This window comes from Mustela nigripes, chromosome 1 (assembly GCF_022355385.1).
Source record: "Mustela nigripes isolate SB6536 chromosome 1, MUSNIG.SB6536, whole genome shotgun sequence".
NCBI lineage: Eukaryota > Metazoa > Chordata > Mammalia > Carnivora > Mustelidae > Mustela > Mustela nigripes.
Window position 1 is genome coordinate 58,407,654 of NC_081557.1, and position 15,018 is coordinate 58,422,671.

At 37.6% G+C, this 15,018-nt stretch overlaps 1 protein-coding gene across 1 annotated transcript in view; it reads right to left on the reverse strand.

Annotated features, from left to right (window-relative positions):
• The window catches only part of CCDC90B (coiled-coil domain containing 90B), a 37,393-nt gene that overhangs the window by 4,386 nt on the left and 17,989 nt on the right, over positions 1–15,018 (reverse strand). The window contains exons 4-8 of the mRNA XM_059411927.1: positions 10,123–10,224; positions 9,470–9,511; positions 9,314–9,385; positions 9,176–9,229; positions 7,971–8,085 (exon numbers count right to left, since the gene is read on the reverse strand). Coding sequence (XP_059267910.1) covers positions 7,971–8,085; positions 9,176–9,229; positions 9,314–9,385; positions 9,470–9,511; positions 10,123–10,224 — 385 coding nt within the window. The remainder of the gene's footprint in view (positions 1–7,970; positions 8,086–9,175; positions 9,230–9,313; positions 9,386–9,469; positions 9,512–10,122; positions 10,225–15,018) is intronic.

The following is a 15,018-nucleotide window of genomic DNA, read 5'->3' on the forward strand; positions in this document are numbered from 1 at the left end:
ATTTAAGTAATCTCTATACCCAATGTGGGGCTCAAATTCACAATCCCAAGATCGAGAGTCACAAGCTCTCTCAACTGAGCCAGCCAGGTACCCCAAAACCGTACATTTTGTACAACTCCTGGGAGCTCCCCTCTACTGGCTAAGTAAGATGCTGCCCAATTTAGGAATGATTTAATACAGCCAATTAGATCCTCAAGTCTACTCAGTTTTTTTTTTTGTTTGTTTTTGTTTTTTTTTTAACAGAATTGGCTGGCAGTGGTGGGATCTGAAGCAAATATCTATTGGCATTTAGGAACAATGAGAAACACAGGTATGGCACCCTGCATATGCTATGAGTTCACTGTCTTTCTTGCCATATGGGGGCCTTTGGTATATCAGTTTCAGCTCTGCTTTTTGCGTTCAAGCTACCCATCTAATTGGTGTTCCACTCCAGGCTTGATGACTCAGTCTAGACTAACAAAGGAGGCTCTACTGGAGCACCAATCCTCAGCCCGTGGTTCAGTCTATAATTCAATGTTGGAATCCTTCCCCTAATCCTTCTCCTAAATCCTTATTGGGGTTTACTGGTTTAGTCCTTTCCTCATTTCTAGTCCACAGTCTGCTTGAGTCCAGTTTAGGAAGTGCTGGTGGTATGCATGGCCTCTTGGACAGTCTGTAGTGACATATTTTGGTTACTGCTAGTGTGTTGAGGTTCATGTTTATTTTATTTGTCTTTTATGTAAAGGCCTTTAACTTTTCACAAGCAAAATAAGACATTTCATTGTTTTGACTCCCCTAAGTTTAAAGGATTTATACCAAGATGCTTTTCTGATTTAGGATTCACTCCTTTTGGCAGATCCCTATTTCCCTGTTTAGTGATAAAAATAAATGAGGCTATGGTCATGAACTTCTCCTTAATTCTTAAATTATTACAAAATCTGCTGCTAAAAAATTAGCAGCCCACCAAAGATCCTTAGATTCTGTAGCCAAAGTTGTCCTTGATAAGAGACTAGCTTGATTATATTTCAGCTGAGCAAAGTGGTGTCTATGCTCTGGTAACCACCTGCTGTGCCTCGACCAACACTTATGGGGAAGCTGAAACTCAGTTATAGAAGATCAAAGAACAAGTTGCTTGGCTTAAAAAGATGATTCCCTCCAGAGTCTCTGACTTGTTTGGATTTTGACTGGTCCCTATGGATCTTCCTCCCCTTTCTATCTGCAGGATCTGTAACCCCTCTCTTTAGCTCAGGATGTCATGTAAGCCTCACGTTGCCTGTCTTTGGATTTTCATGTCTTTGGATTCCCTATGTACATATGAAACCAAATTTGAATTTCTCTCATTAATGCTTCATGTCAATTTGATTCTGCATCCAGCCAGAAGAACCCTGAAGGGCGGACATTCATCCTTCCTGACAGCTGGCATAAAGAGCAGGATGTTTTAAACTCACTGGATACCACTCTCCCCCAGCATTGCTGCAGCAGAGAGATCCTTGGGAAATCTGACATATAGCCAGCAGAAGGTAAGATTTCTTATCACCTCCGTCTCCTGGAATCTCTATGAAGTCTGAGTCAAGAGCAATAGTGGTGAGAACACTTTTTCTAAATGAAAATGAGCAGGAGAAACTATTTGTGGAACTAGTTCCTTAGGCTTAGTGACTCTTGGTAAATTTGGTAGACTCCTTGTTTACGGATCCATTTCATCCCAGGAACTTTGTTTTCCTGTGTCTTTTATGTCATTTGTCATAGGTGAGGTAAAAGCTGTTGCTAAGGGACATCTTGGAAGCCAAAGCCACCAAACTGGTGGGGATGGGTTTAGCACTTAAAAGCCAGTAGAGTGCTTGCCACCTAGCTGAGAGACTCCACTGCTAGGATAAGTTGGTCATGGATGCTTAGATTGACACAAGTCACTTGCCAACTTCCAGAAAGCTTCTGTGCAACAAGGAACACTATAAAACACACAATCTACCGCATAAGCCTCCCAGATATTAGTGTAGCTCCAAAAAACCCAAGGCTTAGCTACAATAAAAACTGGATGGTTTTTTTTTCCTTTTGTCTTATTCTATGTCCTAAGAGCTTGGCTTTGTGATCACTGAGAATATTCTTTTTGGTCTCCGCTATCCAGAGGGTGTACCTTGATGGCCACTTGAATTGGCGGGTTCTCAGTCTGTCTAGCTATGCCAGCTAGCAGAGTTTCTTGTGAGAGGTTCCAGGCCATGGGGACATTTGTTCACTGTTACTGCTGGAAAGTCCCATTCCTAGGTGGCACCTGCCTGGTGTCACAAATTAGTGGGTTTGTGACGGGAGGAGTCTCAAATTTTTGTGGGAGATCAGAGATGGTTTTCATTGCATTATCCTTACTACCTGTGCAATGAAGGCCTTTACTTCCTTAGATTAATTTTGGATCACGGGGGCTACATTATCTCCACTTTTCTCTGAATGCTTTTGGCTAAGCCATTTAGTTACTTCTAACAGATGTGAGTTACTACTGATGGATCTCATTTGTCAATGCCTAGACAGTGGATCCTTTAAATTGGCTATATCTTAAAAATACCTATTTAAATGTAGCTCTCAATTGTATTAGTATAATGGCTAGCCTTAGGGATTCCCCTGACAAAATGAAGAGAAATCACACTTCAGACAAAAATCAATGTCCATATCCAACATAAATGCCCCTTCTTAAAATCCAGTCTCATCTGACTATTTTCACATCCATTTCCCTATAGGATTAACAGAGATCTCTGGCCTAATCTCTAGGTTAAAAGTATATAGGTTGCTCATATAAATGCTGAAAGCCAGAAAAGGAATGTTAACAAAAGCACCCAACACTGGTAGTAAGTGTCTTTGCTTCTCTCTTCCAGGGCTCTGAAATCAGGCTCTGCCAGTTTTAGGCATTTCTATGCAACGTCCTTTAGAAGTAGATCCTAGACCACCTGTCACAAAAGAAATTGTGTTCCCTGGACAGCAGAAAATCTTTTAAACTATAGAGCTCTTTCACCTCTACTTTCAGAAGATCCTGCCATATTTAGAGAAGAATTAAAAAGATTAATGGCTATTCGCAGCCCCTCTATGGAGAGGGACAATGACCACAATTTTTCCTAGCTCCTCCTACAAATGGTTTGCAAAGGGCCAATACTCAGGGGCTAATAGAAAAGCCAGGGTTGAACTATACACCCAGAAAAAAGGGTTTTGTTAAAGTGCTTCAGAAAGATTTTACAAAAGCATAAAGTTTCTGATTCCAATTTTAGTTAAAATTCTGATATAAAGCAAATTTAGTTCAAAAAACAGACCAATCCCCTGACATTCAGGACACAATCCAATTTTATGGAAATTAGTAACAATTGTCTTTGTTTTACAGATCTCTGAAAAAGTAGAACTGTAACTCTAGAAACAAAGCCCACCAATGCCTCTTAGAATGTCTATAGCTTTCTAAGATTACAATATCGAACTAAACTGTCCTGCACTTAAGAAAAAATGCCAAATCTTAAATAGCAATCTGAAACTCTGAAGGAAAAAACTTGTTTTGCATTCTTTCACTGTCCCTTGAAATTCTTAGGTCTTTAAAATGTAAACACAACCCACAACTGTGACTGAAAATTAAAAACAGCCAACTTCTAAAAGGGCTTTTGTGGCAGACTCTAGCACCTCTGGTAACAAACTGGTACATTCTATCTCCACCTTAGAGAAAACTTGGATGATCTCTTCAAACCTCTGGAATGTAAATTTCCTACCCCTATCAGGAGAAGAGAGCCATTGTTTGAAATACCAAGGTCAGGGAGAAGTTTTTCAATGGGGTGGGGTCTTTGGAAATCAGGGCTTTAATTAATGTCCTCTAGATAGGTGTGAGTTAAAACAAAAGCTATAAAGAAAAGGTGCAAACCAAAGTCTTATATTTGTCTATATATGCTATAAATGTGAGATTTTTTTCTATCTCTGGGTGGTAATACCAAAATTTGTAAAAGAGCTCTATTTTAGTGGTTTGAAGACAAGTGCTTGTTAAGGACTGGGTGTTCTAAAACTCAGAAAGCTAGAAACTAATCCACATGTTTTCAAAGTTCATGTGATTACTTAGTATTGTTGGTTAAAGACATATCTATTATGCATGTGTTTAGAGTTAAATATGTTCATGTTACCTTTTTTGCAAAACTTAACAGAAAGTAAGTTTAGGACAGTGGTTGACTTTATAAAGAAGTTTTGTGGGTAGTCTGAACATAATTCTTAAGAACAAGTAAATAAACATAAAAAAGGTTTGTATGTAAACTTTTAAATTTCTTCCAAAATCTTTGGCAACCTGAAACTTTAATGTTTTGCTAAGTTAAAATAACGAATTAAGATAAACTCATTCAATTATCTACTTCTTTCTTATTATAGAAAGACTAAAGATAAATTTGGATGTTGGAAAATGTTTTGTGATTTGCTATGAAGGACATGTTTCTAGACATTACAGTTTACAACTGCTTATAACATAGTTTTCACTAGAAATTAATTTCTAAGAGTTAAGGGGAAAACTGTATGTAGGGAAAAGTCAGAGTATGAGGAATAAGAACTGTGTCCTTAAACTGCAGTATGCAACTGATGTTGGCCTTCTCTGACTTGAAGTCTCAAGTGACCAAGGAGAAATCAAACAGGCAGAAGCAGAAAACGAGTTAAAACAGAGGCATGCAAGCAATATTTTCTAACAATCAGATGTGAGAGAAACTTCAATTTTAAGGACTGTAACAGATTATACTTTGCAGATACAAAAGGGAGAGGGTATATGTCCTTGTATGCAGTTCTGAGCAGTTCTTTGCAATACGAAAGACGGTCTCCCAGGCTATGGTCCTTGGTGAGACAAAAAAAGCATTTACTAACCTACTTTGAGGTTGGTTTTCTTTCAGCTGACAAAAACATAGCTTTGCTGAATGAAAAGATAATTTTGTCCTAAAGTGAGGGCAGTTAAAGAGGGAAAACTTATGACAAAATCTGAATGTAAAAAATAAAGCTGGATAAGGTTTATGGAACAGTAATTTTAGAAAAGAATTTTACGTGTGATCAGTACTGGCTAAGATTAGGATGAATTTAAGTAAGCAAATAATTTTCTTGAACTATTGGTCTGCTCTTAGTAAGAAACTGTAAACAAAGCTTTTCTTTACCTTTAAAGTCATCTGCCAAGAAAACAAGGATTCTGTGTTTGGTTATCTTTGAAGACTTAAGAAAACTTAGTCAATATTAAAAGAGCTAAATTTTGCTAACAACAACGTAACCACTTCTCTTTGATTTTGAAATCTTTTATTGTCACTTGGGCTAAATAATTACATGCTATTTCATAATAATTAAATGTTCAAACCTTTTAAATATTTTTTATGTTTCTGGATCATAATAAAAACTTTAAAAAATTTTGTGAAAAGGTGGTATAGTAAATTGCAGCGGAAGCATTGCAAAGTGACACTAAATCCTCTTAGATTGTTTGTATAGACATGTTAGTAAAATTAGTGAAACTCCTAAAAATCTGGTATCTTCATATGTTATCTTGAAGTGTTGTATATTATAGACAAAACAATTTCCTTATCAACTGCATTGTAATGAAGTCTAATCAGATCTATAACCATGGTCATCTTTAAGTTACTCTTTTACTCTGATGGTAATGCAAATGTCCTCAGTGAGACTCACATAAAGAATCTGAGTACAAAAGTTTCCAATAATCTTAAAATCATAAATCCGAACCAGGTAAGAATTTCTGAACTAATAAACAAAAAAAACCAGATTCAAACAGAATAAGAATAAATTGGTCTGAATGAACTAAGAATTATTTTTATGACTTTGAAACACTGCTGACTTTTTAAAATGTTTTGTTTTTTCAGACTGACGGAAACTTTTCTTAATCTAATTGATTTACAGCAATTTGGAACATTCATCTCCAGCATTCAGAAACCCATTGAGTATTCTCAGAGTCCATTCTCCTTTTAACAGGACACATTGGGTAAATTGGTTATATGATCCAGGCTCTGACTAAATGTCCTATTTTAGACACAGATTTATACGGACTCAGATATGACCAGACAGCTTTAAGGATTTTATGGAGCCTATAAAGCTCCCTTGGAAATATCAGCCTGATAACTATTGCTTATGGAGTTCTCAGCAACTTTACCAGGTAAGAAAAGATGATCATTTCCTGGCCAGTGCAGGAACCTAGAATTCACCCAAATCTATAGGTACTGCAGGTGAAGTCTAATGGCAACTGACAATTTAATCTGGAGATTTCTTATGAATAGTTCCAGCAAAGCAGGTTTAAAGAGCCTATATGGTCAACTGCTATTCTTGCTGCACTTAAGTAAATTAATCAGGCCATGTTCTTTTAAAACCAAACTTACTTTGCAAACAAATTAGTGTCAATTTGGCTATCTTTGGTAGAAATGGTGATTACAGAAAGAAAAACACATCTGTGTATTAGATTTTAATACTACTCATCAAAAACTGGACTAGATCCAGATTACCTCTAGTTTCCTCCAATGACTAGCTACAACTCTCTAAACTCATATTTTCAGTTTTTCTCCTACCCTTCTGACTAGGAATCATTTGAGAACTAAAACTGCACTCTTCCCTGAAGCCCTGCAAAGCAAATAAAAACAACTTGAGGTAACCTTCAGAAAGATCACACTACCTCCCATCTAGACCCTCTACATCCCTGTTGTTCTAGGGGCCACTCACAAAAGCAGAGATATGTGGACTCTAAACCAGGAAAATCTGTCAGACTGTCACTTTTTACTCCCACTCCAGCTGAGGATATGTTCAGCTGGACATCTAGAAGTCAGGACTGGCCACCCTCAGAACTCAGAAACTTTGATCCAATCCTTAACCATTATTTCCTTTTGTTCTGATAGAAACAGAACACCTGATTGATTATTTAATTAAATCACAGGCTCACTTTAAGAATATACCTGCATCATGGCCTCCTGAAGTGAGATTATAAATGAGCTGATCTATTGACAGTACTAAAAGACTGATTCAACAAGATGGAACAATCTACCAGGGCTCAACTTTATGTGTGTGAAACTTCAGGGATGTCTCAGAGGAAACTTCAAGTGCCAAGGGCAGGCACTAAGATGGGCCACTTTGTCCATGCCCATTACTTTCAGTTAAAAGCAGTCAAAAACCAGTAGATTTAGGAAAAACTCCTTACCTCCCCACCAAATGCCTATGTTTACAATTATAGAAAGGACAGCCTATACCCTGAGAGAGCTACTGAGATTCCTTTTTACCTAAGATGCTTATTTGTGTAACAGCAACCTTTATTTTCCAAACATCTCCTCTCACCTTCCTGCTAATGGCTGTCCTTCCCTTTATATCCTCAGAACCCCTACTCCACCTATTCTTACCTCAGGATGTCATATAAGCCTCACATTGCCTGAATGTCTTTGGAATTTCATGTCTGTTTTCTCCTGTTAATCTGTCTCATGTCAATCTTAGTCCAGCTAGAAGGGCAAAGGACATTCTTCCTCCCCAGTAATACCAGAAAAAAGAACAACAACATAATGGTAACGGAGAGCAGCACTAATGTCTCAAATTTTGATCACATTTTTCAGTTAAGCTGAGACTGAGCAAAGGGGGAACTGTTAAACTACAGGCCCCAAATGGTGTCACTTAGGTCAAACCAGGGCTTAACACCTACATTAACTGCACTTTCAAACTTTCCCAGAAATGTAGTTTTAACTGAATAATGGGGGATCTTCTGATGAGTGAATGGGCCCTCTACACAGAAGGTAATTTGTGTAAGACCCCTTGTTTTTATCCTCAGGGGAAAGGGAGCGTGCCTGGAACAATCCTTTTCTTTTGCTAGTAATTTTCTTGCCCCACCTTTCTTCCTATAAAAACCTTCCATTTTGTACAATGCATCGGGCTTCCATACCCTCTAGTTGCTAGATAAGAGGCAGCCCAAATAATTTAAAAAAGTGAATTAGATCTTCAGATTTACTCCACTGATTTTTGTTTTTTAACAAGAGAGCAAATTGCCTTACCTGCAAGGTAGCGAATTGTTTCAAGCTTGTTAGACTCCATCAGTGTTTTCAAAGAAGCAATTTCAGTGTCAATCTTATTACTGGTCTCAGAAATAATACTTCTGGTTTTGGTATCCTGCAGAAAGTAAGAATGAGACAAATTTTGTCCCTGTGAATTATGGACACAAACATTTATATTAGAAACCCTTACTTATGAGCTAACTTTGTATTGCAAAAGTCTTAACTGGGGAAACAGTAAAAGCACAGTGATAGAAAAAACATACGAACTTAGTTACAAACTGACAAAAAGAATAGACTACTTTTGATATTTAACCATGTTAAATACCCTCAGGGGTAGGTAGAAAGATAAGATGGCATATGGAGATTAGAAATTAGCTCTCAGAGAGAATCTGATTTCCTTGTTTATTTCTTTTATCTGGCCAAGAAAAGACCAGAATAGAATAATTGGAAAGACAAATGAGGCCTTCCCTTCTATTTAATTATAATTAAGAAAGAGTGATGCTCGTTGAGGCACATGTGTGGCACAGTCAGTTAAACTGCCACTCTTGGTTTTGGCTCAGGTTGTGATCTCAGGGTCAGGGTCATGAAACTGAGCGCTGCCTGTGGCTCTGAGCTCAGCACAGAGTCTGCTTAAGACATTCTCCTGCCTCTCTCTGGGTTGTGCACTTTCTAAAATCTTAAAAACAACAAAAAAAGAGTGATGTCTCTTCTGGTCTAATGTAGAACTTATAGGCTGACTCAAAAAGCTGGGTTTTACTTAAGCCATAGAGATTAAACAAGGATCGCAATTTAGGAGAAGGTAAACAGTTGTAGAATATGGAGTTTAGAATCCAGGGTCACATTCTGGCTCCAACACTTAGTAGCTAGGTGACTTTAATCTCCCTGTGCCTCATTTTCCAAACTAGCAAAATGGGAATAAAGGGGGCCTTTAGAGGCTAAGGAGAACAGAAGTAAAGCAAGCAAAACAGTATTTAATACATAATAAGCATTCAATAGATAGTTACTGTTAGCCTCTGCCTTCATTTAAAATGCTAGTTGTGAATCCTTGTCTTTCAAAAAATAGATCTTTTGTTTATAGAAATAATTTAGTTATAAAATATATTACCAGGAAAGCTAGATTCTGACAGAGATCACAGTTCAGGTACAACACATATAAGCAGTTATACATGAGAATGGATAAAAGACATTTTTACATACTAGTTTACCTTGCTGGTAAATTCTGTGGTTGCTTCCATCAGTTTCTTTTCTTGATCTGTAAACTAAAGGATATGATGAATCAGGAGGTTAAAAAAAAAGGCTAGAGGAATTAAGTTACCAAGAAGGCACATTTAGAAGCACATTACCATATCAGTTACTCTGCTCCTTTCTAGGTTGATGTCCAGTTTATTGTCTGCTCTGATTTGACTGGTTTCATTCTTTAAAGAAAACGAAAATATTAAGAAATCTCATAATGTTTGTTCTGAAATTAGTAAAATATTCTGAAGTGCTTAAGTACTTACAATCAGTTGTTGCTTAACTTGTTCCAATTCAGTTTTCATTTTCTAGATATAAAGAAAATCACATGCAATTGCCATTACATCAAACATCTACAGCATAATTTATTCAACAAATCTGAAACCCTGCAATAGCAAAAACTGGACGATATCTATACATTTCTAATCAAGGATTAAGTATAACTACACAAAAAAGGAAAATATTTCATCATATTCAAAAAATTCTTATGAACAGTCAAAAAAAGTATTCTTACTTTACCTTTAAATCATGACTGATATTCTAAATTTAAAAATATTTAAGGTAGTAAACAAAATTCCAACTGAAGTATAAAGTTTTAACTGACAAAAGTTAGCACAGAATCGTGTAAAATGGAAAATGTCCCATTAAATTCCAAGAACATTATATTGAGCTGTATGAGAAATTTTACATAATAAAGAGCTCAAAGATTTTCCCTTCCATATAACTTGTATACGTGTAAGGTACAACCCTTAATCTTTGTTCAAGAAACTGATTTATACATAGAAACTTAGTTACAGTTAAACATGTAATATACTTTGATCTATGACCACATAAAATCATTATTTGGTCCTACTCCTCACCAAGTGGAATACATGTGAAATCAGTTATTTTATTAGTAATGACCCAAAACCTGTATCACCTGATTCTCTGCTCTCAGATTTGCAAATTCACTTTTTTCTAGGATGACCATGTCTTTCCTGATGGAGTCCAAATGAGACATTAGTTGTTGTACTGTTATTTCCTGGAAAGCAAAATTAAAAATAACAGTGATAATGAATGTCATCACCTTACACAGAATTGTATTGATGAAACTTAGAAGAATCCGTTGTTATGCTACAAGGTATAATGTTGCTTGGCTAACTAAGCAAAACCAAACCATATGAAAACTGTACCAAAATGAAAAGTTCTAGTCCAAGGTTGCCACATAGGAAGACCCTGAACTCCGCTCCTGAACTCAGCTCCTCCAACAAATTACACCTATTTCCTCCTGAAGAACAATAAAGGGCTAACCAAATAGCTTCTGCACAGCAAAAGATAAATCATATACAAAAAGGCAAGAGAGAGACAGAAACATAGTCATGAAGGAACCCCCAAACCTGACACTGAGAACCACAGTGGAGGGGATAATACTGAAGGACTATGAGCAGATCTGTCTGCCCTGGGCTACAGAAAAAACAATGAGATTTCAAAGGGTAACTAGAATATAAAAGATCCTGCCCCAGAACTCTGCCAAGCAGTGTAGGGGCTTGTGAGGGGCTGGTGAGCATCACGGTCGTCCCTGTCCACCCTGAGAGCACACATACAAGTTCATCTGGGCACTACAGCCAGCTTACTACTTCAGCAGCACCAGGCCCCTGACCCAAACCAACACAGTGTCCGTGAAAGTGGCCCCAGTGGAGACCACAGCAGAACACCCATGGTCAGTGTTCCCAACAGCTGACTCACAAAGGTGACACAAGCGCAAAGCACCCCAGAATAATCCAGACCCCCACCACTTCACCTCCAGATAACTTGCCAGGACACCCCCGGTTCAGAGCATCCCAGGCCCTTCCAAATTAGCTCACACCCAACCAGGGTGCCACCTGCATGAAGGGTCTTGGGAAGCCCTGGCCCATGCTCAGTAAAACTCAAGTTGTCCTGCCCAGGGCATTAGCTCCATGGAGAGCCCCAAGCTGCCCAGAATGAAACCTCTTCAGCTTCAACTGTCTTACCAGGCAGGCAAAAACCCTGGGAATGTCTCCAGATAATACCTACTATAGCACCAGCTGTCTGGCCAGGGGGCACTCTATGTGGAGAGGTGTGAGACTGTCCTGGCCTGTACGTGCTTTGGTTCTGTACATCCCACCCAAGTGGCCCAAGTCCATGACATCCACACATTCAGAAAGCCAGCTAAAGTCACCAGGCACACATTCTCCACAGGCAATGACTACACAGTGTCATTCTACTTTGGAAAAGCAGTTGTTGCATATAATTCACAGAAAAAAAGTAAAGCAAGAGGAGGAGACAAAGGAGTCTACTTCAAACAAAACCAAAACCTTGGAAACAGGACTAAATAGAATGGAAATAAGAAATATGCCTGATAAATAGTTCAAAATTATGGACATAAAGATGCTCACTGGATTGGACAATGGAGTTGATAAACTTACTGAGAACTTGAACAAAGAGAAAATTTAACAAGAACGCATCAGAGTTGAAGAACACAATATCTGAAATGAAAGATGAACTAAAGGGAATCAACAGATAAGAGGATAGAAAAGAACAGATTAATGATATGGAAAAGAGGGCAACAGTAAAAAAAAAAAAAAAAAAAAGAAAAAAGGAAGAAAAGAAAGGTTAAGGGATCTCCTGGACAACATCAAGTGAAAAAACATTTGCATTATAGGGGTCCGAGAAGAAGAAAGGGAAGGGTGTAGGCAGATAAGTTATTTGAAGAAATGACAGATGAAAACCTTCCTTACCCGGGGAAGGAGACAGACCTCTAGGTTCAAGAAGTGTAGAGAAGCACTAAAGATGAGCCCAACGAAGTCCACACCACAAATAGTAATTAAAATGTCAAAGATAAAGGGGAGAGGTTTAAAAACCAGAAAGAGAGAAGCAGTGAGTTACATAGAAAGGAAATCTCAGACTATCAGCTGATTTCCCTGCAGAAACTATACAGGCCAGAAGGGGACAATATGATATATTCAAAGTGCTTAAAGTTGTAAAAATCTACAACCTGAATACTCCACATCATTCAAAACTAATGAATTTTCCAGAAAAACAAAGTTTTAAAAAGTTCATCACCTGTAGAGGCCTTATAAAAAAAATACAAATGGCGATTCACAGACCTATACCCCTGGGGCTAATAATACATTATATGTTTATAAAAAAATAAAAAATTAAAAAAAAATACAAATGATTTCTTTGAGGGGAAAAGAAGAGGTCATAATTAGAAGAAAATTATGAAATGAAAACTTCCATGGGTTAAAGGTAGTAAACACTTAAAAAGTATGCTTGAAGATTAAAAGATAGAAATAGTAAAGCCCATTATATTTAAAAATCAGTTAAGCGTGGGGTGGCTGGGTGGCTCAGTGGGTTAAAGCCTCTGCCTTTGGCTCAGGTCATGATCCCAGGGTCCTGGGATCGAGCCCAGCACTGGGCTCTCTGCTCAGCAAGGAGCCTGCTTCCTCCTCTATCTGTGCCTGCTTCTTTGCCTACTTGTGATCTGTGTCTGTCAAATAAATAAATAAAATATTTAAAAAAACAAAACAGTTAAGCGGACTCACAAACTAAAAAGATATAAAATAGGACAACATATACATAAAGTATGGAAGCAGGAGATAAAAAATGAAGTTTCTTTTAGAATGTGTTTGAACTTAAGTAACCATCAACTTAATACAGACTGCTAAACACTTAGGATGTCATATATGAACCTTATGGCAACCACAAACCTAAAACCTGTAAGAGATACACAAAAAATAAAGAGAAAGAAAGCTAAGCAAAACACTAAAGAAAGTCATCAATCACAAGGAGTGAGAGCAAGAGACCAAGAAAGAAATGGAGAAGAAATACAAAAGCATCAAAATGGCAAAAAGAACATATATATCAAATAATTAAATGAAATGGTCTAAGAGTTTCAATCAAAAGACACAGGGTCGCCAAACTGTGGAAAGAACCAAGATGCCCTTCAATGGACAAATGGATAAGGAAGATGTGGTCCATATACACTATGGAGTATTATGCCTCCATCAGAAAGGATGAATACCCAACATTTGTAGCAACATGGATGGGACTGGAAGAGATTATGCTGAGTGAAATAAGTCAAGCAGAGTCAATTATCATATGCTCCACAGATAAGTGAAACCATAACAAATAGCATGGAGGACAAGGGGAGTTAGAGAGAAGGGAGTTGAGGGAAATTGGAAGGGGAGGTGAACATGAGAGACTATGGACTCTGAAAAACAATCTGAGGGTCTTGAAGGGGCAAGGGGTGGGAGGTTGGGGGAACCAGGTGGTGGGTATTAGAGAGGGTACGGATTGCATGGAGCACTGGGTGTGGTGCAAAAACAAAGAATACTGTTACGCTGAGAAGAAAAAAAAAAGACCTATCTAAGTGCAGTTTATAAGAAACTCACTTCAATACTAAAGAAACATACAAACTTAAAGTGAAGGGATAGAAAAAGATACTCTATGCAAATTGATGGGGGGGAGCAAACCAGAGTAGCAATAATTAAATCAATAAAAATAGACTTTAAAATAAAGACTGTAGGGGCACCTGGGTGGCTCAGTGGGTTAAAGCCCCTGCCTTCAGCTCAGGTCATAATCCCAGGGTCCTGGGATAGAGCCTCAAGTCGGCCTTTCTGCTCAGCATGGAGCTTGCTTCCTCCTCTCTGCCCGCCTCTCTGCCTACTTGTGATCTCTGTCAAATAAATAAATAAAATCTTAAAAAAAAAAAAAGGACTGTAACAAGAGACAAACAAGGGCATTACATTATAATAAAGGGATCAATCTAACAAGAGGTTATAATAATTATAAATATCTATGTACCCAACACTGGAGCACCTACTAATACATAAAACAAATATTAATAGATGAAGGGAGAAAGTGACAGTAATACAATCCTGGGAGACTTTAATACCCCACTTAGAACAACAGATAGATCATAAAGAATGAAAATAAATAAGGCAACAGTAGTTTTTCAGCCAACATATTAGACCAGAGGGACTTAAAAGATACATACCCCCAAACAACAGATTATCCATTCTTTTTAAGGGAACACATTACATTTTCCAGAACAGATCGCATGTGAGGCCACAAAACAAGTCTCACTAAATTTAATAAGACAATTCACAGTAATCTTTTCCAACCACAACATACGAAAACTAGAAATAAATCACAAGAATAAAAGTGTAAGAAACAAATATATAGAGGTTAACCACATGCTGTGAAACAACCAATGGGTCAATGAAGAAATCAAAGAGAAAATAAAAAAAATACAAGGAGACAAATGAAAATGAAACACAATGGTTTAAAATCCTTGGGGACACAGTGAAAGCAGTTCTAAGAAGGAAATGCATAGTGAAACAAGCCTACCTCAAGAAACACAAAAAATTTCAAATTATAAATAATCTAACCCTACGTGTAAAGAAACTAGAAAAAGAACAGAATAAACCCCAAATTAGTAGAAGGAAGAAAATAATAAAGATGAGTAGAAATAAATGAAATGGAGACTAAAACCCCCAAAAGAAATAGAATAATGAAACCAAGAGCCAGTTCTTTGAAAAGATAAAAGTGATAAACTTTTAGCCTGACTTATCAAGAAAAAAAGGAGGACACAAAAAAATGAAAGAGGGACGCCTGGGTGGCTCAGTGGGTTAAGCCGCTGCCTTCGGCTCAGGTCATGATCTCAGGGTCCTGGGATCGAGTCCCACATCGGGCTCTCTGCTCAGCAGGGAGTCTGCTTCCTTCTCTCTCTCTCTGCCTGCCTCTCAGTGTACTTGTAATTTCTCTCTGTCAAATAAATAAATAAAATCTTTAAAAAAAAAAAAATGAAAGA